This window comes from Daphnia pulicaria, chromosome 12, assembly GCF_021234035.1.
Source record: "Daphnia pulicaria isolate SC F1-1A chromosome 12, SC_F0-13Bv2, whole genome shotgun sequence".
Lineage (NCBI taxonomy): Eukaryota > Metazoa > Arthropoda > Branchiopoda > Diplostraca > Daphniidae > Daphnia > Daphnia pulicaria.
Window position 1 is genome coordinate 266,588 of NC_060924.1, and position 19,672 is coordinate 286,259.

The 19,672-nt window shown below is 37.6% G+C and overlaps 3 protein-coding genes across 5 annotated transcripts in view; 1 reads left to right on the forward strand and 2 right to left on the reverse strand.

The window, feature by feature from the left end:
- Nucleotides 1–47: 47 nt before the first annotated feature.
- Nucleotides 48–1,169, reverse strand: LOC124316604. Its single transcript, XM_046782624.1, has 4 exons — nt 996–1,169; nt 723–918; nt 424–652; nt 48–345 (listed from the first exon to the last, which is right to left on the reverse strand). The coding sequence occupies exons 3-4, from the start codon at nt 648–650 to the stop codon at nt 120–122; spliced, it is 453 nt and encodes a 150-aa protein (XP_046638580.1). The 5' UTR covers nt 651–652; nt 723–918; nt 996–1,169; the 3' UTR covers nt 48–119.
- Nucleotides 1,170–12,034: 10,865 nt separating this feature from the next.
- On the reverse strand, nt 12,035–16,632 carry LOC124316139 (vascular endothelial growth factor receptor 3-like). The gene is made up of 16 exons (XM_046781896.1): nt 16,252–16,632; nt 16,006–16,171; nt 15,792–15,943; nt 15,560–15,728; nt 15,326–15,493; nt 15,075–15,260; nt 14,872–14,993; nt 14,545–14,799; nt 14,332–14,473; nt 14,048–14,275; nt 13,828–13,981; nt 13,632–13,762; nt 13,397–13,551; nt 13,207–13,329; nt 13,003–13,132; nt 12,035–12,928 (listed from the first exon to the last, which is right to left on the reverse strand). The coding sequence occupies exons 1-16, from the start codon at nt 16,459–16,461 to the stop codon at nt 12,414–12,416; spliced, it is 3,006 nt and encodes a 1,001-aa protein (XP_046637852.1). The 5' UTR covers nt 16,462–16,632; the 3' UTR covers nt 12,035–12,413.
- Nucleotides 16,633–18,107: 1,475 nt separating this feature from the next.
- LOC124316316 (lactosylceramide 4-alpha-galactosyltransferase-like) overlaps nt 18,108–19,672 on the forward strand; it is a 36,471-nt gene continuing 34,906 nt past the window's right edge. For 2 of the 3 annotated variants that reach the window (XR_006911828.1, XR_006911827.1), the window contains exon 1: nt 18,182–18,262. Coding sequence is in view for 1 of the 3 variants with exons in the window: in XM_046782185.1 (XP_046638141.1) it covers nt 18,164–18,262 (99 nt within the window). In the remaining 2 variants the exon portion in view is untranslated. Of the gene's footprint in view, nt 18,263–19,672 lie in introns of all 3 variants that reach the window. The other variant, XM_046782185.1, reaches the window with a different exon arrangement.

Sequence of the window (19,672 nt, forward strand, 5' to 3'; positions counted from 1 at the left end):
ATGTTACTTCGGGACGCACCTTCAATATTTATTCTTAAGTTCACCTTTTAATAGCCTATATACATGAATTCTTTACCTATAGGCTTGTGTTCATTGTGTTTGACTGGACTGGACTTGATTTACACATGAGTGTTGCAAATGTCGTTGAAAAGAAGTTGAGTGGCCTGCGAAAGGGCCGAGTAACCCGTGTGTATGTAGTCGTTGCAGTCGTAGTATGTCACATCTTTGAACAGGCAAGGGCGGCCATTGGAGTCGAATATCTCGTCGCGTTTGAGTGTGGCGCAAGCACGAACGTACTCCTCACCCAGTGGATTACTGGAATCCCATATAGGAATGTTTTCATTCCTGCATGAGCGATCAAATGGAATTCGTTTTATTCAATATCCAATTAAGATTTCCATAAGGAAAATAATGCAAACTCACTCTAGGATTTGGCGAATGGCTTTGTTGTAGCTGTGTATCTTCTCGGAAAAGATGATGGTGTTTAATTCATTGATCCATGAATTGGAATCGACTGATGGGTACTGGTTCAGCCAGACTACCCGGGTCACATTTGCCAATTGGCCAAGGATCGGAGCGAGTTTCATAAGGTTCTCTTGGTAGGATTTGAAATTGCCGCCGTTTTCTTTCATCATGTGGTGGACTGCCATGCCTTTGACGTAATAACTGAAGTTAAAATTTTCGGTGTATATCAACTGAATCTGTTTAGACAAATTACCGACCTAGGAAAACGAAATAAGGCCGTTCATTTTCGTGAGTTGCCCATTTCCGTATCGTCTCTATGACGGTTTCGTTGATGAGCGGTCGCCATTGAAACGAAAGTCCAAGTCTCAGGATGTCGCTGGTAATTTCAATGTCGCCGTGAAAAGCCGGTGGGATTTCAATAGGCCACACTTGACTCCCAAAATCAGGAATCAGCTGAATTAAAGGAGACATTTTTATTGAAAGTTGCATCATTTGAAACTGTTTACGCTATATTAATTAGTGTAATTTACCCTAACGAAATTGTAGAATTGATGTCGGATTCTTGAATCTCCCAGGAACACGAAATGTAACTTGGAATCACCAGCACTTCCGCTTATTTCCGTTTTATTGTGGACGAAATAATGAAGATCATCGAAACAGGAGACTAGTCGTTGAGGTGTGTAATAGAAACAGTCGACATGCTGACCCCTTGTTTATTATTGAGTGCAACCGGTTGGCATCGTAAGAATTTCCCGTCTCTCTGACGTAACGATATTCTCGCTGGTCGAGTAGGTTTCCTCTGCAGACTGGCAATTCACTCTCATAATAACTGTATATTTCAAAGTATAATAATTAAAATTTAACATCAAACCGAATAAGTCGGTATAACAGCGTCCAACAGTTACATACTCGGAAGACGTCGTGCTGGTATTTATGAAGACTAGTCCCTCTCGGAGAAGAAATAAAGTCGTGAATTTTCTTCTTGCGCCATCGTCCAGTGTGTAAATGAATAATAATGTCAGTAAAAAACAGATGAAAATCATCTTGAAGACGGCCAGTAGCACTGACCGAAGATCAGGTAACTTACACAAGTGATTTTTCATAATATCGAAACGGTTAAGCGATTAACACCTCACAAAACAAAATGAATCAACAATCAGCACTTGTGATGATTATCACTGTCGGTGGGGTCGGTGCATCACTTCACGACCATTTAAATAAAAATAATAAAGGTGACGATCTGCAGAGAAGCACGTATATCAAACCACAGGTAGTGATATGCCAATACATGAATTACATATGCGAGCTCCACTGGAGTCGATCGAGCTTTGATGTCTGCAGCTGCTGTATTATGAGTTACTGATGGGCGACTTTCTAATGATAGCCTAAAGTCTTAAAGACTAGTCATACAACTATATAAATTCCATTCTAAATAATACATTAGAAGTCAGACCCGAGGTTATAATCGTCCTTGATTCTGATTACACACGTATCAAGCATTCGATCTTGCTCTCGCAAGAAGCTCGCATGGTGTCCCATCGCATCTTGGTAGCCCAGAGGGTCTCCTGGAGGGTCTTATACTTTTATTGAGCCGGTTTTTAATTATTCTCTACGGGGGTTTCGTGCAAATCTTTACTTTTATCTTAATTGTAGTAAGGGTGCTCAGTATAACTTGATGAGACGAAGTTAAATTAATAAAATAATTCCGATCCCTTCAGCTCGGATGAGAAAACTGCTTTGATCGATTTTGAGCAGTTTGAATTTAGAGGGTCGATTTGTAATCATTTCTATCGATATCTTAAGTTAAGAATGAAAAGATTAGTGTCGTCTGCTTTGTCTTTGTTAACAAGTTTCAAAGAAGCATGCGAAGAAAAGAGGGTCGCCATAATTCGTCATCGTCATCGTCATCGTCATCGGCTTTTAAGGACTAAACTGCGGAATGTGGTGTGGAAGAGCTGAAACGTCCACCAGGTGTCGTTAGTTGAGTGCTTCGAGATAAAGCAAACAGTCGGGTTGATAATACGAGTGTTTATTGTGTGTAGTAGTGATTGTTTATTGATTACATATGCTCAGTATTCATTTGCTATTGTTTTAAAAATGTCGAAACAATTAAGAAGCCGAAGAATTCCTGTATACGAGGATTATTCGAAACTTGCAAAAAAGAGAAAGGTAGAATTTGTTCCATTTAGTTAATTTGCTGTTACACTGACGCTTCTGAAATACTTTTATATAATTATTGAGTCCCATGATGATTGATGCATGATAGAAATCCTAACTTGTTGGAAAGGAAGTAGTTATGAAGAAGTTTATGGAACGGTTTCTTCAAAGTGAAAGTGTTCCAGAATAAACTGCTCTCACACCTGGTTCTGGAACGCCTAGAAACTTATTTGAAAGCGTTCCAGAATGGACTGCTCTCACACCTGGTTCTGGAACGCCTAGAAACTTATTTGAAAGCGTTCCAGAATGGACTGCTCTCACACCTGGTTCTGGAACGCCTAGAAACTTATTTGAAAGCGTTCCAGAATGGACTGCTCTCACACCTGGTTCTGGAACGCCTTGAAAATTATTTGAAAGAACCAGGTGTGAGAGCAGTCCATTCTGGAACGCTTTCAAATAAGTTTCTAGGCGTTCCAGAACCAGGTGTGAGAGCAGTTTATTCTGGAACACTTTCACTTTGAAGAAACCGTTCCATAAACTTCTTCATAACTACTTCCTTTCCAACAAGTTAGGATTTCTATCATGCATCAATCATCATGGGACTCGATAATGCAATTTTTTGACATATTGATAAATTGTATAATTGACATTTTGTATACAGGTGCCGGTAACTGACGGTGATGAAGTGGCCACCCCTCAGGAATCCAAGCAAGCTACATCAAATTCTGACAGCGAAAGTGAAATTGAGGCGTCAGGTGCCACCATCACTCCCAACAGTGATAATTTCGAAGACCATGATCCGTTGAACACGGAGAATTTTGAGACAATTGAAGACCTGAAACAGGTAAAAAAGAACACTAATTATAATCATCATGGTAATAAATTTTAATCGTGTTTTAGGAAATTTCCAATCTCAAGGCCGTCATTAACGAACTTAAAGAATCCCAAACCGTAAAGATATATAATTAGATATTTTTATATACGATTATATAATATTATGTTTTTTTTATAGGACCGTAAAAAATTAGAGGACGAAAATGATCGCCTTAAAGAAGTAATCATTATTTAAATAAAATTTCGTTTTTACAGAAATTATATCTTTTTCTTGTTTAGGAAATTGTAAATCTCAACGAAAAAATTGAAACTCTTGAGAAAGAGAAACAAGAAGAAGCCGAAGAAGAAGAAGAAGAAGGAGAAGAAGAAGAAGAAGGAGAAGAAGAAGAAGAAGGAGAAGAAGAAGAAGAAGTAGAAGAAGAAGACAAAGAAGAAGACCAAACTGCTAATGCTGATGAAGGGAATGCCGTCGAAGACTACATAGAACGCCTGAAAAATAAAATAGAAGAGCACAAGAATGGAAAGGAAGGAAAAGGATTTTACTCCAACAAGGTAATACAAATCAATTTTTATAGATTTCTCTATATTGCATGTAAATAAGTAGAAAACTATGTATAATTATATATAACTGTATATAAAATATATAATCATATATAACTGTATATGATATATATAATGATACATGTCTGTTTACTTTTTAGGATAACTTTCCTATCAGCAGAGAAGTTCTTGATGAGACAAAACTGTATCACCCGGACTGTGAACGTGAAGGGTTGCGATACCTATTAGGCCAGTTGTACTCACGAGAGTACATCCTTTTTCATCGCAAAAGTGAATGTAAAGCGAAGGTGGGAGAGGATTTAAAGGAACCAATGGACAAAAGGGAACTGTATGCCATCAGGCGTAAGTGTAACTTCTTAATGATATAAATTAAAAATTCTATTAAACATCTTCAAATTATCTTCAATTCTTCAACATCCTAAATATCTTCAATTATTTAGGAGCTATTTCGCAGTTATACGATGTTAGGTTAACTTCGCAAGGGAAACTTCCTTCTAAAATTGAAGACATTTTTACCAAAAAATTCAACGTTAGCACCCCGGAGAGCAGGATATGGCTACGGAGACTTCGTAAAATGGAGAAAAGGCTGAAAGCCGCTGAAGAAAGTGAATAAGATTAATCTTAACTTTCAATTATTTCATAATTCAGACTTCCAAATACAATTTTGGCATACAGAAATTATTTCTCATTATTTCTTTTCTAATTTATTTTAATATGTAGACAGATAGAAGCAAATTTATAGACGTATATTAGTAGATATGATCGCGTATGTTAAATTACTTCATATTATATTCCTGTATGTTGTGACGTGATCATGCATATTATTTATATATATATAATCGTATATGGTTATATACTATATATACAATCGTATATGGTTATATACTCAATTATATTCCAATATATGATTGTTACAAAACCAATATTAAAGAAACATGTCACTATCTTTTTATTACATTCACAATCGCTCGTTACTTCATAGGTTATAGGATATTCCTGCTAAGTAAAAATCACTGTGTATTATAAAACTTCTGAATTATGTTTGATTACATAACACATTTCAAGGACAACATTTACTTTGAAGAACAGTGCGAGCAGATCCAGATTTGTTTTTCATTCTTCTTTAAGAAAAATCTGTCTGGGACGTTTTCGCATTGTTGATGGAAATATACTTGGCACTCATTACACTGAATGGCTTTTTGTTTTTCGGAATACCTCTGTCTGCAACTACAAATAACTTCAACTGGAAACGGTCTTCCCATCCCTGCATTTGCATGCTTCGTCAATCTCTTTGTCGACAATGGGAAGCGTTCCATTTTTTTCTTTTGGAAGCAATTTTGGAGGTGTTCCACCATTTTCGATTGTTCAAATACCACCGATGAAGGATCGTCCCCAAAAGCCAAAGAAGTAGCAAAAGCAACGGCAAAAAAACCACAAGCTGACCCTCCCGTCTGAATTTGACATGGCATTCGAGCGATGTTAAATTCGGCACGCATGAGGCAGGATACGGTATCCAATACGTGACTGCATACCAAGTCATCACGCGAAATTTGGTCCCATTGCCGATGATTGATGTTAAGGGATGCGCTATCGTAGATAACTACGAAAGGCCTGTTGAAGAACCCGTATGCTGCGATGACCCAATGAAATTGCCCAGAATGAATAATTTGAATCCATTTTCCCCCGCTCTCTCTAGGGAATGTTAAGTCTGTGCCATGTTGCACTTTGTAAAAGCCTCCTAATTCGGGGAACTGACGTTGAAGAATATACATTGCCGCATTGATGTGGGAAGATTTGAGACAGTAGTCCGGAGCTGAGATTGCTTGAATTTCATCTGGATGAAGTTGTTCATTAGCCTTAGGATTCATGGATATAGAACGGATATCCCCTTCCGTTAAAGAAATCGCGATGGCGGTATCAATCTGTTCTTCTTCATCTACATCCACCTACAAAAATATATCCAATTATATAATGTTGTATAATGTTATATACCACTATATATGTTTATATAATGTCGTCAAACAAATGTTTTCACCTGAAATATTTTTCCCTTATTGCTCATCTTGTGTGTTTGTCTTTCTTGTCTACATTTGGTAAAAGAAGTTGACTCTGTTTTACGATGGACTATTTCTTCATCCTTGATGTCGTTAGAGCCTTCGTCTACATGTTGTGGTTCTTCACACAAGACATTTTCTTGATCCAAAGAAGGTTCCTTCGTCTCCCCATCTTGATTTTTGCTGCTGTCTTCCGTTTCCAATGTTTTAACATGATGATCTTTATCACAGTAACTGTGATCTCTTAAAGGGTGAAATATTTCGTCTTCTTGTTCAGCAAGCTCATCTTTGTCACCTGCATCCTACATAATAAGCAACATGATATAAAATAGTTCCTAAAAGCTATAAGATTATATATGGGCAATATATAAATGTATGTTAAGATATAAAACAATATTTATGCATGTCATTGTATGTCTCAATTGTGATGTATATTTTTTACCTCAGATTTGTCATTTGCCATGTTCTCCAATTCTTTGTCACTGCTGTCCTACATAATAAAAAAAAATTTATATGGTTGCATAACGAAAATAAAATGTATGTAAACATATATAAATATATATAATTATATATGGCATTATATGGTGATTTTTACCTCCGATTCATCATTTTCAATGTTGTATTTCAGAAAGCTTTCTTCTATTCTTGAAATTTCAGCTTCCTCCTCGACTTGACTCAAAAACGCTCCCAGCTTTTCTTTCTATTGAAAACAAAACCTATTAAGTTAATTTCGGTTACAATTTACACAATGATAGATGACGTAGGTACCTGTGCCTCTTTTCTTCTGATATTTCCGTACCCATTTGAAGGTTTTGACTTCTTTTTCGTCCCAGACCTTGAGTCAGCTCTCTTATTTACATTTTTTCGGTAACGAGTCAAATTCGGTTTCTCATTACGAGGATGATATTCATAATCGATGGAAATCATAGCAGCCATTATGTGGGAGCAAGTCACAGTTGATGCACACGTGCAATGTTGACTAGGTTTCCCATCACGGAACAGCCGAACAAGGTGCTTTTCCCCACTGCTACCTGTCGCAACAAAACATTTCTGCTGTGGTACATGAGTTACTTGGTTAAGCGAAAGAATCAGCTTTGCTCGTTCCATAACGGTGGTGCTCTTTTGGTATTTTTTCATATCACCTATGGGAAGTTTATCTACCTAAAATAACACGTTCACTTATTAATATATTGAATGTTAAATGCATAAAATCTATTCAATATACAATATGCAAACGATAGTTTTTGACTGCTATTTACATGTGCATTTCTATATACCAACATATATAATGTTATATAAGCATATAATATAATATATCTAATTATATATTACATATAAAAAATGCTCTTTCAGTTTCAGTGCCAATAAAAATTAAAATACCTCTTCGCAGTTTTCTTTCTTCTCATCCGACTTGTCATCCACATTTCCTTGACAAATGTAATTATCTTTCAACTTATCACGAATCATCCATTTCTCACCGGCACCATACTTTGCTCTTCTCACCCGAATCAGTCTTCGTTTCACTATTTGGAAGCTGATGCACATGATTTCGTCTTCGGTGTACCCTCTTTTCTTCACGAATTCGCGTTTTAATAACGCGTTCCAAGACTCTGATCTATTGGTTGATAGCACTTCTTGCAAGCCATATTCTCTTAGTGACCATACGCCCATCTTGTCCATGTCGGGAGCGATACATTTGTCAAAATAGTGGATGAATTCCTACAAAATGTTGAATTATAGTTCATATCAAGTTAAGCTATTTTATTTCGTTTACATCAGTCCACAATTCTTCCTTCCACTTCAACAGCTCGGCAGAGTATTCTTTGAATGAATTTTGGTTTAAGAGACTGTAAAAACTCAGTCGATATCTCGCCAACTCTTTTTTTTCTGAAATTCCTTTCAGATTCAATTGCCTTTTGATGTTTCGCCAGGCATGAATGTGACAACGAACATGAGGAAGCCCTGGTAATATCTATAGTACAAATAAAAACTGTTATTATCAGATAAGTAGCATAATAACATAACACAGAATATAGATATGCTTGCTATATAATTACATATATGACCATATATCTATATGTGCTAAGAATATCAATGTCATATAATTATATATGATAATATATGTCCATATATGTTATAGATATATTTATAACTTAATAATTACACATGTTACCATGTATCTATATTTGTTAATTACGGGGTTTTTTTACTCACAGTTTCAATAGCATTGACTATAGCTGCCTCGTCGTCAGTGCAAATCACAAGATTTGTAGCCGTAGCAATTGAAGGGATTTCTTCCTTAATCATGTTCCAGAAATACTCATGCGATGATTGCAGTTTCTTGTTGTGGATTAGGCATGCCAAACCCATCGTAGGCATTGGGTTTCTGGGTAGATCATTGAATTCAGTGTGACGAAAAGTAACCCAGGATACATAGAAGGTGCCAAGGTCGAACGTAGTATCGTATTCAACGATGATCTTTGGGATGTCTGTACGATTCAGCAACGAGCGAAATTCTTCGGCCATACCTAGAAAATGTTATAATTAATAATTGATGTTAAAGATATATAAATAACACGAATTAAATATTAATGAATATTCTATTACATGTTATTCAGTAACAAATCATGATACAAGGATAATGAAATTAGTAACATATTTATTATTAAGACATACCAGATTCCATGCAGCAAATATTCATGTTTGGAAAGATCTCGTATTTTCTCAGGAACCCGGTCTCTATTCCAACTTCATATGCGTTATACATACCACATTGACTTATTTTACTTCCGTCCCTGGCGTTTTTTTGGGCGTTTTGTATTTGATTTAAATTCCGGGGTGCCAGAACTGCTTGGCTCTTCATGTTTTTTCCTGCAGCTTCAATGAGATCTCCGTATACTTTGATTGGACGATCATTTTTTCTTTCAACTGCTTCCGATAAAACAGATTTTGCAGTCCTAAAAAAAGGCTTTGATCTTTGCTCTATGGTTGTTGCATTTCCATGGCAATATTCCCAATTGATAACATTTTCATCGCCAACGTACCTCACCAGTACCTGGCATGGATAACCAGAGTGGATAAAAGCTTCCTTGCTGAATGCATTAGTGAATGAGGAAGCAGACTCCCCCGATTCAATTCTTAGCTTAAATGAATATTTTTGAATTGTTTGCCCATCACATGTAGAAAAATGTTTTGCATTTCCAAATTGGCGCCAAGTATATCCATCCGTGCGCCACTGCTGAGCGTATTTTCCATCTTCATCCCATGTCATAGTAAACTGAGAGCCTGGTTGAACAATCACATTTTTACTTTTTGTTCTTATTATTAGCGACATATCATGATAATTACGGTATTCCGAAATATATCTAGATATATTTGTAACATGAATATATATTTATATATTTATATATATAATATATACGATGCATAAACATTTATATAGCAATTATTGGCTATCGGCATATCGTACATATTTACATATACAAACACAATCATACCTACCATTTAGGTGTGATGTAACAGTTATTCAATTACTGCAAAATGTTTGCTACATAGGCCTATTCTTATGTAGAAATATACATTTGTATATAAAAATATATTACAAAAGATGTATTTTGCAATCAATTTAGCTGGCAAATTGCCAGCTAAAACCACTGACATAACATATGGGTGTGATTACAATTATTACTGGAAAAAGCTTTTCACGCTAATTTTGAATTGATTTTATTACATATTTTTGGCATTTCATTTTATATATAAAAATATATTATTACAGAAGTAAATTATACTGTCACTATAAGTCGTTCATAATAAATATTACATAACAGCACTTACTAATGGATTTATAAAAAGGTAGATTTACATTACCTGCTTTCGGGAAAAGAGCTTCCTCAGCCAATGCCTGGTGTTTGCCCACGTGGTAATTTGGTAGAGTTGGATTGGTAAATAAATTAGAAACTTCACTAATCCACTCTTTCGTCTTTACAGTATGACGTGCCATTATTTCAATTTCCACTATAAATGTAAAATACACTTCATTTGCTAGAGCAGAGTATATGAAGCTGCAACCTAATTATCACTCATTGAAGCTTAACTAACAAGTTTGGTCCGTTGGGTGTTTGAAACAGGAAGTTAAACTCCTCCAGGGGATAACTTTGAAGATGGAACCCAGAATGAAATGATTTAAAATTGTAATATTATTTATATATTTATCATGATTTATATTTGCATTCAAGAAATTTTCATTATTTATTTCTTATCATTAATTGAATTTGTTATCATTCATTTATTGGACATTTATCTTTCATATTTATAATATTTCTTTATCATTCATTGTTCGTTGTGTTATAATTTATTGATTTGTTATTATTTACATTTGTATTATTTGTATTCATGCATTTACATTGGTATGTATTTATTAATTATCATAATCAATTTCGATATATTGCATCAGAGAATTCAAAACACTTCATTTAACATAGCAAACATTGTTGTTTTCTTCTGCAAGACACGACTTTAAAAAATCGGCATCTAGTGCTGCCTCTGGTGGCTTCCACGCTGGTTTCCGCAATTTAGCCCCCTAAAAACAGACGATGACGATGACGATGACGATGACGAATTATGGCGACCCAAGAAAAGACGGGAGTTTAAGATTATTAAAAGAAAACGGTTTCGATCATTTTGTTTTCAATCACTTTAGGGAAAAGTGCAAGAAAAATAGAGCAAGAAATCAAATTACAAAAATGTGGTCGTGGACTCGTGGTGTTAACTCTGGTGTCGCAGCTCTCCCCTCCATGCTGTTTGGCGGGTAAATAAAACTAAGCATGCAAATTGAATCATTATGAGAGCCAAAATAGAAGAGTTAACATGGTTCTAAATTTGTGAAATGTTGCTTCCTGCCAAGCATTGATCATGGAGTCGATGCATGGCAGTTTATTTGAACTCTGATGTAAAACTAAAGTAACCTTTTCCTATTTCCTTTGTGCAGATTTGAGGCCTGATCCAGCCATCATTACAACACGATGGAGGTTTTGCTTTGCTGGTACTGATCTAACATCAGAAACAATAATGTAAGTAACTTGGGTAATGATTTGTATTACTTTTAATGTAGGCCTAGTGACCTGCTAGGTATCTTAATGATGCATGCTTAAATGCAGTGCATTACTCGTCAACCTTGATTTCTCCCATTTATTAATAATTTGGGTTTACCCACTGCCTCATTTGCAACTTTTCCTTGTTTTTCCTGTCAATATTTTTTCGTAACACAACTTTTATTTTTTGTTTAGATGAACAGCATCCAGTTTGATTGGATCTCACCTCGTGTATGCCCATGTGAGTGTAGGTGTATTCACGAGTGTGTGACCCTTTTTCCTTCATTCAACTTTTCTGCAAATGGAGCACTTGCCTGGCTGTACTTCCCAGGCTTTAAAAAAGTAGGAAACATTTATCTCTATATTTTTCCTTTCTGTTTGTCTGATGGCGTTCGTTATAAATCGTGAAATAGTATTGATTAGATCATTCCTGAGCTAGACGGCTCACTGGAACTGTTTTCTTTTGCTGTTTTGATTGACTCAGTTAGGGTTAATTCAGGCCTGTTTTGTACCTCACAACTTTTTCTGTGGGTAATCAATCAAATTCCGAAATATCTTAACTTAAACACTTCAAGTAAAGTGCAACTAAAAACTTTTATGACCAACGGACCTTTCGCCATTCTTACGAGAGGGACCTAACTGCCACACCGGCACCTTATGGGCTGTACATTTTTATGACTTACCACTTGGATATTTGAGGCAACTTTTCCAGTGACATCTTTTAATCTTTTGATTGTTGACTTAATGGCGTTGGTCAAATCATTTTGAATCGCAATGGAAAAATGTTTTTCCCGAGGCTGTAGATGCCATGACTAAATCGGAAATCTGCTTCTCTTGGTGGACGGAAAATGAAAAATCAATTTGAACAAATAATGGGACACACCTACAATGTTATTTATTCAAGTTGGTTTCACCTGTTACATGAAATCCTTATCATTAAGCTTACGTTAAAATTATCATCGATAGGTAAAAATCAACATTAGAGTTAATTATCCCGTTTGAGAGTAGAACATCAAACAGGATGACACTCCTTTGGGATTATTGGAATCCCATATGGGAATGTTCACGAAATAAAGTTAATTTCTATTGTGTCAAGTGTCGTCCAACACGCAACGTTAAAGATTAAAAAACCCAAGCGATTCGCCATCAAATGTCTTCCTTCCTTGGATGCGGAGGGAAGGTGGTGGTCGACTAAACAAAACTCTGAAAGAAACCTAACCATCAAGAGAATAGTAGAGAAAAACAAATTTGGTTAACTTTGAGTCACCTCGGCAAAGTCTTGATGAAAACTAAATCCTCGGCGTTTTATTTGACTGATGAGACTTTTCGTATTATTGTTGACGTTGCATGGCAAATTTTTCGATTCTTTATTTGATTCCAATCGTCCAGAACTATTTCTTGAGCTGAGTTTCTTGGGATCAACTTTCGTTTGGGTGATTATGCGTGAAAATATCGAATGCCTTTTCCCGACTTTCTCCTTTGAATCCAGCACTTTGGCAAGCCCCAAAGGTTCGGTAGGAGAAGCGTTGACTTTTAGTTCGTTGAGCTTCTCGTACGAGTCGTTCAAATTCAAATAGTGGTCGCTGACTGTCGACTCCATTTGGCTGCTGATCATTTCCTCCATTTCGCTGAAGGATGGCCTCTCTTTTGGATCCGCTTTCCAGCAGCCGGCCATAATTTCTCCTATGTAAGTGGGTGCAAAATCAGGTTTCTCCATCCGGTATCCTTTTTCTAATTGGCGGACGAGTTGATGGTTTCCTTCCAATCCTTGTAAAAAGAATTTGAAAATAGTTAGCAATGAGAATTGCATTTAATTGAATTTGCTAGTGATTAAGACTCACCTGGGTAGGGGACTTTTCCCAGGGTAAAAATTTCCCAGAGGAGGACACCGTACGACCAAACATCAGACTGGGTGGAAAAGATTCGATCCGTCAAGGATTCAATGGCCATCCACTTGATCGGCATCAATTTCTGTGTTAAAATGAAATAAGCCCTATCGTAAAACAGGATGCTTCATACAAGTAATTCAGTTCTATCAGCTTTACCTGCCCTGATTGTTTATAATTCCCTTCGTAATACATTTTTCGAGACATGCCGAAATCGGCTACTTTGGCTACTCCGTCGTCAGCCAGGAGAACATTACGCGCAGCTAAATCGCCATGAAGAACCTAAACATGAAACATGTAAATTATTTTCAGCTAGTTAAGAACAGGATCTACAGTGATACAAACTCACCTTTTTACTGGCCAAGTAATCCATTCCCCTGGCAATTTGGAATGACCAAGAGATTAAATCCGCTGTGGACATGGTCAATCCATGGAATTTGGTATTGGGGTCTTCCGAGGGGTCTTCTTGGCAAACGCCAAACGACACAGACTCTTCACATTCTTCTGTAAAAATAAATGCGAATAAGAATCGAGCTTAAATTTATCTGTTCGGTAAAATGTTTAGAATTAAGAAATGGACTAACCTGTTATGTTTACGTCATCGACCGTTGGGCTGGAATTATCCGGTTGCGATCTGGTTCTTTGTTTTACGTATCTGTCTGTTTCCGGTTCTTCTTTAACTTTTACCTTGTCTCCATCGATTGGACACTCTTTTCTAAAAGTAAAATTAAAGTTACAAAATTATTTATACGGAAGGTAAAAATACGGGAATAACAGAACCTTTTTATGCTTGCACTGTTCATTTCCTGCATTTCCGCATCCGACAATAGATTGCCAAGTTCGTCCACTTGGTTAACAAAATTATTTCGGTGATTGATCAAGTACGTTTGCAAATTGCCAAATCGGCAATACTCGACTATCACAAATAGTTCTCCTGTAACAACGAATTATCAAATTATTCATATTCTTTTTGAACCAATATCGTAAAAAAAAGACCTACTTCTTACGAGGGTTTTGGTGCAGGCCCCCAGTAAATTGACTATATTCAAATGCCCTCCCAAGTAAATCATAATTTTCAATTCACTGACCAAAGCCTCGAGAGCAGCGACGTTAGTTTGCGACTTGGTCATTTTAACGGCCACCGTTTGAACGTTTTCCTCCGAGTCTTTGACTCCGACAGCCTCTGCTTTGACGACTCGGCCGAAACATCCAGCTCCCAGCTGTACACCTGTATTTATTAGTGACAGATTATAAGATAATCGTCGAGTTGTTGTAGTGACTTACCGAGTTTCAACCGATTCCTTGGGAATTCCCATCGTCTATCGTACGGCAATATTTCAATTTGGTCGTCCAAACTTAAATCGTCGTTCATTTCGTTTGGCTTTCCTTTAAGTAAGGCTTCCGCCCCGGGAAACAAGTTCAGTTTCTGTTAAAATGGACGTAATCAATTGAATTTTGAGAACGGAATTACAACGAAACGTTGATTTCAGTAAAAACCTTGTCACGATACAATTTGATGCTGAGGCTAATGGCAGCGATGAGAACAACTGCCGAAATTATGACAATGATGATAATAACGGTCGACAGCTTAGACTCTTCAGCAAATTTGACCGTGAAAAATTTGAAGGTTTCGTGTCGACTGTTGTTCAACCGACAGGCGTAAGTTCCGTTTTCGCCGGGAATTCCGTGCAGTTTCAACACGGAGGAATTGCCACTTGATAAAATGTCATCCCCAGTTTTGACGACACCATCCTGTCAAACATTTTGATTGTATAGATGATACCGGATGACAATTTAATTTCACTTTATGAAAATGAAATTTACTTTGATCCATTGAAATGTGGGTTGGGGTTTTCCGTATCCGTCGCATCTCAAACTCGACTGCTGGTCTTTGACCAGAAAAATTGTTGAATTGTTTGGGCCAACAATAAATGGCGTCTGAGGCACTACGGTAGAGATTAACAAATAATATCGTGATATGTGATGCCCTTCACAACCCTCAAGTTTAACCAATTAGGTGTAAATACCTAAAACATTGAAGGACAATATTGGTGCCCTTCCAACCGATGTCCGAGTAGCGTTCATGTTTCCATCCATGCATTGGAATGTTGTTGGGGAATTCTTGTTCACGTTCCTCAATTTCAAAAAGCTCTTGTACATTTTTTGAAATTCTCCTTTAAGAGTCGAGTTTTCCGTCACTATTGTCATACCATCTGTCAGTAGAATATCGAGAAGAGTAAATTTTACGGAATTCGGTTTGTTCTGTCCTCTTACTTACCGAGTTGGGGGTTAGTTTTATCGATGTAGATTGGGTGGGTATCGTTATTCGTTTTATAAAACGCCCATTTGGGTGGTAAAGAAAACAAGTAAGCCCGGCAGATTAACGTGACGTTGCTTCCTTTCAGCACTGGACCATCATCCCCGTCCCTTGTCAATTCAATTCCGTCTGTCCGATTGAAACAAAATCCAATTTAATTATCGACATATTCAGATGTGTGGGAAATAGATATACCTGTAACAACGACGGTGAATGATATTTTCGAGGTGGTTTTTCCTAGTGCCCCATGGCAATCGTACCTCCCGTAGTCGCTTAACTTGGCCTTATTCAGCGTTAATCCCGTATGCTTATCAAATTCCCATTTTGCGTTTGGAACAGTTAATAAATCCTTTTGTACTTCTTCCTACAGGGAATATCGAAATGCATTTATTAGAGGGTCCTGGAGTATTTTTTGGTTAGAACTCACCTTGGATAAAATTTCGACGGCGAACAGGTTGTTGCGTTTTAGTGTGACACGAACATCCGGATGGGTCGGTTTGCAGGGAATTTCAGCCCTTCGTCCATGCTTCACAGTAAATTTGTCACCACCATCGCTGTTGAACACAAGATTCTTTCTGTCTGTATCATCCAATAACAACAACAAATCAATAAAACTCTTTTTCTTTTAAATTCAGACTTACCGTAAACGTAGACGTGCTGCTGTACATTAACTTCAGGAAACGGTTTGAGGCAACACTTGTACAGCCCCGTGTCTGTAACCCTGGCATTTGTTATCGTCAGCGTAGAGGCGATGTGAGTTGCGTTCGAAAAGTGAGTGAAAGTTGTACGGTTGTTTCGTATTTGGAGCTAGAAATTATATTCAAAGATGAGAAATAACTGTTAGGAAAAGGGTTTCCCAATCTTTTTTAAATTGTTTTCTTCCCTACCGCAACATCTGAAGGGAGTTTGGGTAATGTCCAGTGAATTTCGGTATTGTGGATAAAAAGGCAAGTGATTGTGATGTTGTTGGTAGCGTTGACGATTTGTTCCGGTTGATCGGGAAACATAGTTCCTTTATTTTTGTTCAATTCAAATGCATGGCCTTGTCTGCCAACAGCCAACAACACGATGGTTAACACTTTGAAAAGCGGACCCATTGTTCCCGGTTGAAGGACAACACTGGCACTACGCGAGGAGTTGCCGTTGTCGATATAAATTTTGCCCAAATTTCCGGAAGTTTTTATTGTGGGGGATTCCCGAAATTTCCTCTTCGAAATATTCCGGATCTTTCCTAATTTTTCTTATTTTGTTTTGTTTGTTTTCCCAGGTCTTTTTCCGGTCAAGTTGAATCGCCAGAAAAATGAGTCAGCAACCCTTTGGGCACTGTTTAGGAATTCCCCGCAAACCCAAGAGGCTGTGGAAACTAGAAAGGCAACAAGAAGGAATTAATTTCATTTGGCATGCTGCCCCTTTTGTAGGTTGAGGATGCGAGCGTGAGGGATGGGTGAGAGTCGAAGCGAGTGAGGGGAAAAACCGATTGGGTAACTGTTTGTGTTGAACCTGATTAGTTTTATGAGCTTTTCTTTATTTTTATTTTCTCACAACTTTGAAACTAATGGTTATTGCGCAACTAATACAGAATCACTATTGGAAAACCCAACACCAATGCGAGTCAACGAGAGTCGGCAGCCCAAAAGGCACTGAGGCCACGACCGACTTGAACTGTACGTGAAAGGGGAATAACTTCAACAAAGGAATAGTCTAGAAGGTTCTGTTTTCTTATTTTTGAATAAAAGTAGATTTATTAGCCATATTGTTTTACTTATCCAGTTTTGTGGTTCTTACCATTTCCTATAGGAGACGGGTTATTGCTCCTTTCGCTACGACAAGGTAATTATAGCAAAGATCGGGATATTGAAATTTGCCGCAGTTTTCGTATTTTAATTCATTTCGCCCATTCAGTAAAACATTTTAATCTATTTCGAATTTGTTATTGTTAAGTAAAATGACAGTTTCGAGATGAATCACGACGTTTGAGGTGAATGTACTGAAGAGATGTAACTAGGACATTTGATAACAATGTTGACGAGTGCGGTTAGTTGAGATTAAGCTAAAACCTGGTGTAAGGGACCTGAAGGGCTGTCAGTGCTAGCGATACACTTTCCCTTTTGACTTCCTCCCTTGGATAAATATTCGAAATTAAAATTAAACCACAAACCGACGCAATAACTTTAATAAGGGAAAAATCAAGCTGATATGTTCCTGGTTTTATTTTTGGATTGAAGACAGCCAGCCACATCTTTGCTTCATTCGTTTGTGGTTCTTTCTTCCGAGAGTGTTGCTGAAACCCATTTCATCCTGAAATCAAATAGGTAAGATTCTCTCCAGTAGAGGCCTAGAGGCCTAGGCAACAATTCGCGCCGAAATGGCGGCCATTTTATTTTTTGTAAGCCTGTCCTCCTTTTTTTTAACCGTGATCTTTTTGTTCTTCAAGGACATTGTCACTGACCCTATCATTCTTATCAGTTTCCTAGAGGCGTGCAGATTGAAATGTTGGTGGTGGAATCGAGCTGGAACCTGGCCAACTTTGGAATTAATTTTTCGCGATGGATGATCAACGTGGCGTGGTCAAGTGAACTAATTCTTATCGTGTTAAAACTGAAAATCTGTCGAAAATTGAAATCACCATTGTGACGTCGTTGGATGCCAAACGTGTTGTACTTGGGACACGGATACCGAACGCCACGACGTTGAGGTTGGCCATCGAAAAATCTGCCTGGCGTGAAACTGCGTGGCCATTTCGTCACCTGTGATATCGTCCATCACCTACAGAAGTTCAAGAGCCATCCCAAAACACGAATGGACGAAACTGGAACCAGGCGAGTTGGAGCGAGTTGGATCTGTGCCCAATCCAACGTCCGGCTGTTTCGACGACGACTGCTGATTTCCAGTTTCAAGGTAGGAAACATCTTCTAATTCATTTGCCATTTGAAATTGCCGATGCCCGATTGCATAGCTCAGTGCGTTTTCTATTCGTTGGCGCTGGATAAAGTTCGAATCGATCGATGGTTGAAGCTCAGCTGATTTCGCGGCTTTTTTCTTTTATGTCTTTTCAACGTGTGAGAGTTTCTGATCGGCTTTCGTGTTGCCTTTGAATAATTTGCCATTGAGTTAGACCCCTGTTTTTGCTACACTGCCGAATTCCTGTTTTTATGGTTTAGTCAGGCCTTTGTGAATTTGAATCATCCTTTTAGAGGCACTGTTGAAAAACTAAAGCCTTGTTCTTGATTATTGCATAGCCCAGATTTGAATTTGTTGTCAATGGACAAAGGTTTGAATCGATCGAACAGCTGTTTGGCGCCTTTTTCCTTTGGGATTTAAATCTTGCGATTGTCTTATTGAAATTGATCCGTCCACATTTGAACGCTGGTGTTGTTGCGACACTGACTGACGAAATAACTTTTTCTCTTGTTTTTTGTTTAACCATGATTTTGTGAATTTCAATCGTTTTTTTTGCGGCACTGTCTTAACATTTGAATATCATCGTCGTTCCATCCAGCTCAATTTTCATCAGATGAAAGAATTGTTCATTCAGAGATGCTCAGTTTTCAATTTCTTGTTGATGGATCAAGGTAGAATTGGTCGTTGATTGAAGCCCAGGCCCAAGCCCCTCCTTTTCTCTTTTTAGCCTTTCCCTTGTTGAGTTTAATATTGGTCATCGTGTTTATTATTTCAAGCTTACTGCCTGAGTCAAACCCTGTTGTTGCGTTGGTCGAATCGATCGATGATTAAAGTCCATCTGATGTAACGGTGTTTGTCTCCCAACCGGTTACCTTAATTGCCCTGTCACAACCACCCCATCACAATAGGACGTTAGGGTAAAATCATTTTTGATGGGCTTGACAACTTTGGCCTTTTCTGTACTAAAATTATTCACTAAATAATCTCAATTGGTTAAGCGATACCTCAAAAACCAAATGAATAAACTTTCACTTTTGATTCATTGGCAACGAAAGATCTTTTTACGACTTTCTCTCACTGCCTTCTTTGGGATGAGCTCCAAATATGATCGTCTTTAAATAAAACGAAATGCCATAACAGTGCAGACGGCCAAATTAGTCAACTGGTCTTCAACGGGGGACTGACAGAGGGGCAATGAACCTGATGAGGAATCAAGTTTACTATAAACAGGATTTGAAGGGGAACAAGGGTCATCTAATCAATAGTAGTTGTCTCATTTCTATTCTACGGCTTGATTTTAAAACAAACTTGGTGGGAGGGAGGGCTCTACCACGACCTATACCATAGATTTTTTAATACACCTGTCCATTCAACAATGATCAAGACGTTGCTATGGGTTTTATTAGA